Here is an 11,181-nt window from a genome sequence, read left to right on the forward strand (position 1 = left end):
ATGCTTCTGGAAGGTCTTTCGTACTATACCTACTAAGGTATGGACGGAACAGACAGTTTGACCAGAGCAGCCCATGAACTAATCACAGGGTGACAGCTCACCGACAACAATACGAGGAGGAGCACCCTCTAGTACTGTTTGTCACTATTAGCCGCTGCCTACTCACCAACCCTTACGAGGGGACGTGCGCAGCCTACAGTTGGTGGAACAGTGCGTAGCCAGCAGTAAAGGAACAGTATACAGCCGACCTTGTTACTGTTGGCCGTAACCTATCCACCAACCAGCATGGCCTGTGCATACGTCCACTGTTGGTAGAACAGGAATACTATTCAGCCGGCTGTACCTGCTTGGAAACCTATCTTCGGCTATAAATACTCCAACACCTGGGAAGGGTAAGGACATCATCTGATATCTCAATCTTATCTAGCAATCTCTTAATATACTCTTATATTCAGAGCAATCTAGTCTAATTCTCACGCCGGAGGGTGGTCACAAGGAGGAACCCCCCCCCCCCTTCTCAGTGACGAGCTTACGGTGTCTGTTTTGCAGGTCTCCCGAAGAACAACCTTCTCAGCTAGATCTCATCCGTGGGAAACATTACTTAACCCCCAGATTATCTATAATCTGTCCAGGGTTCACCTAGTGTTTCTTCAAGAAGCTTTTGGATTCCGGAATTCATTATAGAAATTAAGGAAGCAAAAAACAAAGAAAAAGAAAAAAGGAATGGATTTTAACTCATTGATGATTGGTTTCATTTTTAGTTTTGGTTGCGGTATTATGATTCTTGCTATGGTATTATAGATAAATGATTTTTGGTATAGTACTGTTACCTAGTTTAGTTTAGTGGAGATTTTTTTAAAAAAAGAACAAAGGGGTACCAAAGCGAGTACCGTACCCAAAGTACACGTACTCATACCTACCCGTACCATATAATTTGGGTACGGGTAAGGGTACCAAGATTTACTGATTTTAGGTACGTGTACTTTCGGGTACAGGTACGGGTAACGGTATGGGTACGGTCCCGATCTCATCCCTAACCGACAGGACAGGCAAAGGTTGGACAAAGCTTACTCAGAAATGACATTCACCCAGTCTGCATAAACTGAAATTAGAGCTGACATTATCCCCTTAAGAAGCTTAAGCTTCCCCTGGAAAAGCTTCTAACTACCTATAAAAGGAACATTTTAACCAAAGGTATCCTCGTTCTCATTCCCTCTATTTTCTCTCCACTCTCTCTTCATACTTACTCTCCTATCAATCTGTGTATCATATCACTAATTCTCACGCCGGAGGTTGATCGTATGAGGCCCCCTCCTATGGTGAGACTAACCGGTCGTGTTTTCTTTGAATCTTAGCAGGTTAGGAAGCTTTGTTAGGCACATACTCTAGAACCGCCATATCCTTATTGTTAGCTATATACGTTGTATTAACATATATCAACATTTATTCTCTCATGAATATTTAAATTGGTACCCAAGTATTTGAATTTGCACCCATCATAAGTATTTTGTATTACTGCTAATTGACGGTTCAACTTATAAACTCTTCAACTAATTTACCGGGCCAAAACGCACCAGACATTTGCTTGGCATCCGGTTTAATCGGTACCGACAGATATATATCGGTTTTTAAAAAGTACCGTAAAATCCAAGTAATTTTACTAGTTTCATATTGCATGGCCGACTCGAACTTTAAGAGGCCTAAAACGGATTCTAAAACTAGGGCATGTTTTCATTTAAAAAAACATATTTTTTTCTAATTAAGATCGTAACAAATGGTATACACACATGTTTTGTATATGATTTTTAAAAGATACATAATTGCTTATTTCTAGACTAAGTGACTTTTAGTGAAAAGAAAATCATTATTTTCAAAGTATACTGATTATTTGTCAAAACAGAAATTAAATGTCATGAAGTTAAACTATAAATCAACTATTGAAATCTAACTTGTGAAATGTAAGGAAAAAAAAAGAAATAATAATAATAAAGAAATAAATAATTATCACAAAGATCACCACCATCAACGTACTCAGTAAAATCACCATCAACGTACTCAGTAAATCACATCTATAGCAAAGCTATGGTAGAATCTAAGAAAGGTAAGATATAGACAGTCTTACCTATACCCGTAAAAATAGGACGAAATTCTTTATCCCAACACTTTCTAATATTGTTAACAAGACAAAAACTGGTAAAACCATATTCAGATAATTGAAAAATGTATGATTTTAGTATATACTCAAGAAAATTGTTGACCTTTTAAAAGTTGAACCACCATGGCTGTACTGATTAGCAACACAAGAACATTATTGGAGGAACCAATGAAATTAACCAATTATTTATCTTAATTAAACTTTCAAACCAATTCCTTCTTCTAGATTAGTTAAGTCACATACACAACTTAATACTACAATTTCGCATAAATAGAAAATAAAAATAGATACCCAAGTTCAATAACACCAGTTCATAAATCATAATAACTATAACACACCCCTTTGACATCCTCAATATTCTTAAAACAACTCCATGAAAACACTCCTTAGATGCATTCTCATGAAACACAATTCAAAACATGCAAACTAACACAAACCAAACCCTAATTCGAGCAACACCCGAACCGCTTAGCACCCGACGCTTCACCAGAGACATCAATCGTTGCACCCTTTGAAGGAACCGAAGCAGAAGCACCCTCGTCTCCAGCTTCAACCGCCTTCTTGCTCACGATACGGTAAATCTGTGTAATCACTTCACTAAAAGCATTTTCAACATTAGTTGCTTCCAATGCAGAAGTCTCCATGAAATACAGGGACTCGGCTTCGGCTAATGCTTTCCCGTCTTCGGTCGACACTGCAAGTAGGTGACGGAGGTCAGATTTGTTGCCGATTAGCATGACAACGATGTTGGGGTCGGTGTGGTCTCTCAACTCCTTTAACCACCGCTCGATGCTTCCGAAAGTAGCGTGACGGGTTACGTCGTATACTAGCAGAGCACCAACCGCTCCTCGGTAGTAAGCACTTGCGATCGCGCGATACCTGTAATATAAACAATGTTACGTAAACTATTATGACAAAGAAAAGTAATGTTTATCCTATGATACCAAGATAATGATAAAACTCTAGTAACTGAAAACGAGTCACCAACAAAAGTAAATAAAATAACAAACGTGGCAGTAAAATCACACTTATAGCAAATGCTAAGGTCGGCGGAGGGTGGGATGAGAGAACTCACAGCAACAAACATACAAAAAATACTGATAATGATGGTAGTAAACAAAATATTGAAGATAATTTGATGTTTTAATTTGCCATGGGCAGAACTGGCATGATGTCTATTTGATAAAGGAGGGTACGGTTAAATTTGGTAACATTTTTGAATCAAAACGGGTGGGTCGGGTATGCGATGTCAAAAATGGTGCGGGTCAAAAAAGGTAAACTTTCTTCAATCAAAATTTGTGGGTTGGGTATGTTGTCGTATTGGTCAAAAAGGGTATGGATTATAAAGAAAAAGGGTCAAATTATTTGGATCAAAACGGCCGGTCAAAAGGGTAACTATTTTGGATCAAAATGGGCAGGTTGGACATGCTGTCTAATTGGTTAAAATGGGCAGGGTAAATTTTTAAGGTTTACTCACTTAGCTCGTTAGAAAAAGGAGTATAACCCACATTGACCCGTTTATCCATAAACGGGTCTAAACCGACACCCTCTATTTCATATATATTGAGCTAACAACGATACCAGTGTTTAATTTGAAACAGTAACCATATTAGAACCTAGCTGATTGTACATGCATCTTATTCCACACAACTTTCTGGATAATCTTATAACATAGTTTGATCAATTACAGATTTCTACTATGCTAGTTAATAATTTTGGAATTTCTAGAATAGCTTGATATGTTTATGCATTTTTACACAAGTTACTAGGCTCGATTTACTCAAGTTTACAAGTAAATCTTGTTCAAGGCATTAACAAATTATAACACAAGTTAGCACTTAGCACAAAGTAATCTTAACAAAATTTAACCATTCACAACAAAAGATGACAACAGTGTCATATGTGATTATATTTTGATACACTACGTAGGATTTTTTTTATAATCAAAGACTCAATTGTTAGCTAAGGTTATTCTTACTTTCTCAGATCAGTAATACTAGGATCGCAATGGCCTCTGTGTGCATCTATACCGCTTTATTAGCTACATAAAAATGTCCATTTCTCGGTGATTTACACGAGCAGGAGGCGTACATTGAGAAAACAACATTATTTGAATAAAGAAACACAACACAAGGTGATCAGAAGCACTACTGAATATATTTATCAAAAGCTTAAGAAAAAACTTTTGAGCCATCTATAAATAGGTTGCTTCATATATTGTTTTTCTATATGGCATTGACAGATTGTTGATCTTGATAAACCTTAATCCCAATTTTTGAGATGTCAGTATCAAATTTACTTTTCTTCTTTAATCTGTTTTAAGTCCTTTTTATTTATAAAATGATGATAGCAAATAAGTCCTTTTGTAACTTATATCATGTTAAGTGTACTTTAAGACTGTTACTAATAGAATCTGCTATTTCATCTTAGCATCAACCATTTAATACTTGAAATTCAAATGCTAGTATTACATGACTTCTCATGTAGTAAAGCTAGAGACTAATTATATTATCACAAATAAGACAAAGGGTGTGTTTGGGTTTGCATTTAAACATATTATTCAATAAAAGCAAAATTATCCAACTAACCCTAACCTTAAGCACATGACTCAACAATATAAGCTCACAAGTCTACATATACCACATCAAACTAACAAATAATGGTTATGCATGCAATTATTTTAAAGTCAATTCGATATTTATTGAAGTGGTTCTTCTTTTAAAAGACATTCTTTAGATAACTTTTTCCTTGGTCCCCAATTACCACAATATATATAAATAATTATTGATAATGCTCACTTTGATGCTAAGAAAGATTAACATTATGATTTTAATGTCAAGCAAGCAAGTTCCAACTTTCAAATGCAAAATGATATTTTTTTTGTAACTCAATGTACTTGTTACATATATAGCTAACTACTTATATCAAACATTTTGACCTCCAAATCAACTTAAAAGTAGAAAAATATCATGTGACACTAAAAGATCAATTTAGAGCATACCCCCAAATTACTATATATGCACCCCCTTTAAAACATTTGTTATGATTGTGCATACCTTAACAAAACATCAGCTTTTTTAGTATGATTGTATGATCATCACACATAATTTTCCAATTTTTATCCATAAATATATAAATATACTTACACAAAAACCACTTTAAAAGACAGATCCTGGCACGGAGACTGAGTCAGATGACTAGCAGGTGGAGTGTAAACGAGCCGATCCCAAGCTCGCCTCGTCTGAAGCTCTAATTCTAATGCTCGAGTTTGGATCCTGTGTAGTTTTTCAAGCTTGACTTGTTTTATTATTTATGAATTATTTTATACTTATTACTGGTATATATTACAGTATAATTATGAATTTCATATATAACAAAATAAAATTATTTACTTATTTAATAATTAATATATTAAACAGAAATTAGCTATACATTAATTATCAGCTTTCTCTTCATCTCTTGTAAGGAGAAAGTTGTAATCCTTTTTAGTATTTTTATTGGGCCACACCAACAAACACATTCTTTATTGTTACTGATCTAGTCAAATGGACCTAACAGATCATTTTAGTTTAGTAGAATTTCCTTTCAATCCTCAATGTTCCATTGTTCCCAATTTCATTGTAAAGTAATTTTAATTATTCCAACTTTAAGCCCTTAGAGTTTTGCTAATATCCTATATATTAATTATCAACTTCATTTTATGAGGAGACTTTACGTATTAGCATATTCTTTATCCATACGCGAGATGGCTTACGGTTTGACATGAATTTTATTCAAAACTAAGTCAGGTCAAATATGGTATATCTTTACTTTTTTATATATGTGCTTTCATATTTACACTCATTTTTACAACGGCCTAAATTTTTATTAATTACCACTGAGACACATGAATCAAACCGCAGTAGCGCGCAGGTAAAATTACTAGTGATATAAACAATATTTCTCCATGCATATATTTATATACCTAAACAAAATCCTCTTTAAATAACAGATCATACATGGGGACCAAGTCAAACGACTAGCGGGTGGGGTGTAAACAAGACGAGCCCGAGCTCATCTAGGCTCTAATTCTAAAGCTCTAGCTCGACTTGTTTATTATTATTTTACTTCTTTATGCATATATTTTAATTATAATTTTTTTTAGCAAGCCGATCGATCTCAAGTAGGTCAGTTAAAATGAAACCCTAAGAGTTGAAAAGCACATGAGCAAGACGATTGGTTAAAAAGAAATGGGTATGACCTTTCTTGACCAGCCGTGTCCCAAATCTGGGCCTTGATGACCTTGCCGTCAACATTAAGACTCCTGGTTGCGAACTCCACGCCGATTGTTGATTTGGTTTCCAAACTGAACTCGTTGCGGGTGAATCTGGAGAGGAGGTTGGATTTGCCCACGCCGGAGTCACCGATTAGAACCAATTTGAACAAGTAATCGTACTCGTCTTCACCTCTGTAAGCGGACATCTCCCCCTCTCTGAGTGAAAAATCAAGATGCCGCGGAGATTAAGGTGGTCTCTTCAATTACAAGTTTACCCTCAACCCACGGTTGTGTGTTTTTCACCCTTTATTAGAAATAACCGAAATGAATTTAAGTTGGTCTTTTGATTCACTGGCATATGTATGTTGACGTTTCAGGTCTAAAATTTAATTTAATGACATCTTTTTGGGTGGTCTCTTCAATGGATGGTTGACATCCCGTCTCAGAAAGACGTACTTGAGTATTGTGGGTGGTTTTCTAAATGTTGTTTAAGAAAAAAAAAACATAGCCGAATCAAAAACCAACAAAATTAACAGAAAACCGAATTAACTAGGTTATCGGTTGTTCTTTGTACCATCGGTTAACCAAAATTAACCGAAATGGACTACTAAATCATTCATATGTTTCTGGCTTCCATTTCATATGTTTATGTTTTATATTGTCACGCCCCAACATACGACGAATATGTAGGGACGCAACTGATTGCACAGTAGCTCACAACGCACTATTAATATTAACATGACAATATCTAATTATTTTAATTCAAATAATCCATGTACATCACAAAGTCCAAAACCAAACATCATCCAAATAAACAAAATAACATCACGATAATTTACTGAGTTTATTGATATCCTAAAGTACATTAATTGTTTGCTTTGTCTTCAATCAACTCATGTAAGTTTCTGCAACATGTATAAAAATAAATATTTAATCAACATAAGGTTGGTGAACAAAATCACAGTTTGATATATATAATAACATAGAAAATCAAATTCTCATGTGGATACGTAATCACAACAATTAACTTGAAACAGTAACAAATAAAATATTTTCATTATAACACTAAGTCAAGCTACTAAGACAGCCGTAAGATCTTACTACTGAGGATGAGAATGAGGCCACCGACAATAAAACCATAAACACTTAAGCATATTACATGTAACAACTAATTGAGCAACGCATGTAAGCGCATATATTATAATTGTGGTTGAGGATATTAAATAATAATGATAATGAGGTTTATAATATACATGTTGTCCTCAATATAATAAAAGTAAAATGGGTTGTGAATTACTCATCTTAGAATGACGGCAAACGAGATAAAATAAGTAAATAAAATAAGATCAACTTAAGCGAGCTGACCAAACCGAACTTGAGAATATCTTAAAATTTGATTAAATATTCCAAAGTCAAAATTAAACTAAACGAAACAAGAATTACTAACAAAATATGGAATTTTACATAAAACATAAAGAAACTAAAACTTAAGTGAGTGTTCGGTTCATAGTCGGTCCAAATGTCGATATGAGATTAGATCTGGGTCAAACATGTCCAAAACATAATTAAAAACATTAAAAAGTCATAAGCTAATTCGGGTCAATTCATAGTGTAATTGAAAAGCCCCAAACTAGTTCATAATACAAACCCTAAATTGAATTTAATTCAGTTGAACATGAAATCTCCTAAATCTATTAAAAATTAGATGAGGGCGTTCGTTCAAGGGTTGATAACTAACAATAAAAACCAAAACTTACCCGAGAATTGTATGAGGAACTAGTTGATCGAAGATTTCAATACATGCTTAAATTTTTAGAGTCAAGCCTTGATGAACACATTGATTGAGCTTGAATTCATGAAAGAGAGTGAGGATTGTGAGTTGTGTAGCAAAGAATGAATGAAAACACACATTTGTTTACATAGGAAACGAATTAAAGCTTAATGATTATCAACAATTTGTAGATAAAACGTTTAAACTTAAACTAGAGATAAAATAACTTGAATTAGCGATAAAACTTCATCAAATGACTATGAAGATGATCCATTTTGGATTGAATATCCTCTAGGAATGTTCTAGAACCAAGGACTTGAATCACAAACAAGATTTAAATGGAGAATCATAATTAAACGAGTTTGAAAACGAAGGGCACTGCATCGGCTACGTGGGTCGCGCCACACGTAGCACGAGCATCCTCTCTAAGTGCCACACTAGGGGTGATACCATCATAATTTCATTCTTGCCACTTTTTAGCCCCTATAGTTTTTAGAAATGCAGTTTAAGCTCCAAATAAGTAATTTTAATGATGGTTTAACATATTTAGATACATAACAATATAAAATGAATTAAACAAAATAAAATACTAATAAATACTCGTTTTCATTAATGATAGAGATCCGAATACAAGCCTGGGTCGGGTAAACAAGTACAAATAATCAACCAAAAATTGACGGATGTCAATATTCCCTACTTTTGAAAATTTAAACCCGAAATTAGGGTAAATGTCACACCCCGATCGTGATGGCGGAATAATCGAGGCGCGGCGACTAAGTCGTGATTGTTGAGCACAATAGTATAAAAGTCTAAATGCATAAACATAACCAAAATGTCAAATATTACACCATCCAGGTAACATGAAACAAATTGTTTTAATACAAAATATCAAGTTTCCAAACAACTCCTAGACTAGCCTTCATCTCTCTAAGGCCTCTAAACTTGCTAGGGATTTCTTGCTGCATTATTTCCTGAAAACATGTAACAAACTGTCAACTACATAAAGTAGATGAGTGAATTCATAGGTTTAAAGAAAAAGAGTTTATACACAAACATACTAGTATAGGTTGTAGGGGTTTATATATAGGGTGTACCTGCGGCTAACCCACCACTCCTACAACTTATACTACTATGTTTGGATATAATACCCGGTTTTAAGATGGTTTGTAAGAAAAGGTCTCTTGGTTTTCCCAAAGAGGTTTTTGTAGTAAGTAAAACATGAAATGTTCTCCTGGACTCTCAGCGGGCTTATTATTCTCCCATTAGAGTCGTTTGTGATAAGATTACTCAAAGATTTGTGGTCTCCCAACGGTACATGTAGCACATAGCAGTTAAGCATAAATAAGGACATATAGATTTGAGCATGCTAAGTTTACTAGATAAACCAACACCAAGATCCCACTGTTTACTAGTATCCAAGATGATGGTGAATAAATGATGATGATGATGAATGATGATGAAACTCAATGATCACACAAGACTTGATTGATCCCACGCAAGACTTAAACCAAGACTACCTCGTTCTTGTCATCCAGGACTCAGCTAGGTTCTACCGAGAGTAGGATAGACTCCCCAAAGAATCCTGGGTTCCCTTGGTCCCTACCGAGACTAGTATAGGTCCTCAAGAGTTATGGATTTCACCGAGACTAGTATGAAATCCCATGAGTTACGAGTGCCACCGAGAATAGAATGCCACTCATGGTCGCGAGTTCTACCGAGAGTAGAATAGACTCTCGCATCCAATTCAACTCATGATGCTTTGATCTCTAGATTTCCATGCTGACACAATGACTATGATGATATGAATATGATTCCCATTCCCATGATGTCAATGTTCATAGAATTTCCCATACTCATTGATTTCCAATGTTCTTAGATCTCCATAAGTTGATGGGTTTTCCCCATGTTCATAGATTTCCAAAGTTTATAGATTCTTAAAAAGCTTGTGGATTTCCGCACGTGTGTAGAAATCCAAAAGTTTATAGTTTAAAGAGTGTTTGCATAAATGATTTTATCCAAACGTGTAAAGTTACCATGTTTCCACCCCATAGTTTTGAAAAGCTTAAATAGGGGCTATGAACTCACCTTGATCTCGGGTTAGGATGGTGCTACAATAGATCTCCTTAGCCTAGAGTTGAACATATATATAAGGTTAACAACGTGCTATAAGTCTAAGAAAACGAGCTTACGCGGCCTCGAGCAAAAACTGGGTTTTAAAGACGAAAACAGCTTGGTTCTGGCTTGATTCGATCGAATAGGAACACGTTCGATCGAATAGACACACATTCGGTCGAATCTGAGGCACACTCGATCGAACTAGAAACACATTTGGTCGAACCAGTTGGAAAAACTCGTTCGGTCGAACATGGAACTTGTTCGATCGAATAGACACTCGTTCGATCGAATACGAAACTCATTCGGTCGAATGAGTTGGAGACCATTCGGTTGCTTTCCTATTCGATCGACTGGACTGATTCGATCGACTGGTTCGATCGAATGAGTCTGATTCGACTCCTTCAAGCTGGGCGACGGAGAAAACCTACGGGTTTTTCAGATTTTCCAGATTTTTGACCCAAAATCGAAGTTTTTGACATGGAAATGCTCGGGATTGAAAGGGCTATCGATTCCTAGTGATTTTAAACACAAAAGCCTGCATTTTGACACCAAAACAAGACGGTTTTTGACCCGAAAACTCTAGAAACGAAAATGGGTGTTTTTGCTCGATTTGAGGCCGAAAATGGTTATGAAAATGGATGATTTTCAAGAAGATCTTACCAAGAATAACAACAAACAGATTTGTGGACTCGGATTTAAAGTTTGAAGACTTTCTCTCTCTAGTTTCTCTCTCTAGAATGAGAGTGTTTGGGTGGGAAGTGTTGGTGGAAATGAAAGAGATGGTGTAAGAATACTTGATTTTCCGCTTAAATACTCGGGTGACTCGGGTTCGGGTTTAGGCTACCGACGGGTCAAGACTAGTCGAGTTCATAAGTTTTTAAACAA

At 35.5% G+C, this 11,181-nt stretch overlaps 1 protein-coding gene across 1 annotated transcript; it reads right to left on the reverse strand.

Moving 5' to 3' along the window:
- Nucleotides 1–2,399: 2,399 nt before the first annotated feature.
- On the reverse strand, nt 2,400–6,645 carry LOC143559068 (ras-related protein YPT3-like). The gene is made up of 2 exons (XM_077047768.1): nt 6,396–6,645; nt 2,400–3,034 (listed from the first exon to the last, which is right to left on the reverse strand). The coding sequence occupies exons 1-2, from the start codon at nt 6,614–6,616 to the stop codon at nt 2,599–2,601; spliced, it is 657 nt and encodes a 218-aa protein (XP_076903883.1). The 5' UTR covers nt 6,617–6,645; the 3' UTR covers nt 2,400–2,598.
- Between the last annotated feature and the right edge of the window lie 4,536 nt (nt 6,646–11,181).

Source organism: Bidens hawaiensis, unplaced genomic scaffold, assembly GCF_021521415.1.
Source record: "Bidens hawaiensis isolate Kalapana, Puna unplaced genomic scaffold, B.hawaiensis_p1.1 tig00019691_1, whole genome shotgun sequence".
NCBI classification, from domain to species: Eukaryota; Viridiplantae; Streptophyta; class Magnoliopsida; order Asterales; family Asteraceae; genus Bidens; species Bidens hawaiensis.

What these genes read in the sequence shown, in the direction of transcription:
- LOC143559068 (XM_077047768.1), bottom strand. Translation starts at nt 6,616, where the DNA reads ATGTCCGCTTACAGAGGTGAAGACGAGTACGATTACTTGTTCAAATTG. An exon ending in GACACGGCTGGTCAAGAAAG is followed by an intron (nt 3,035 to 6,395) that starts GTCATACCCATT and finishes TTTATATTACAG; the next exon opens with GTATCGCGCGATCGCAAGTG.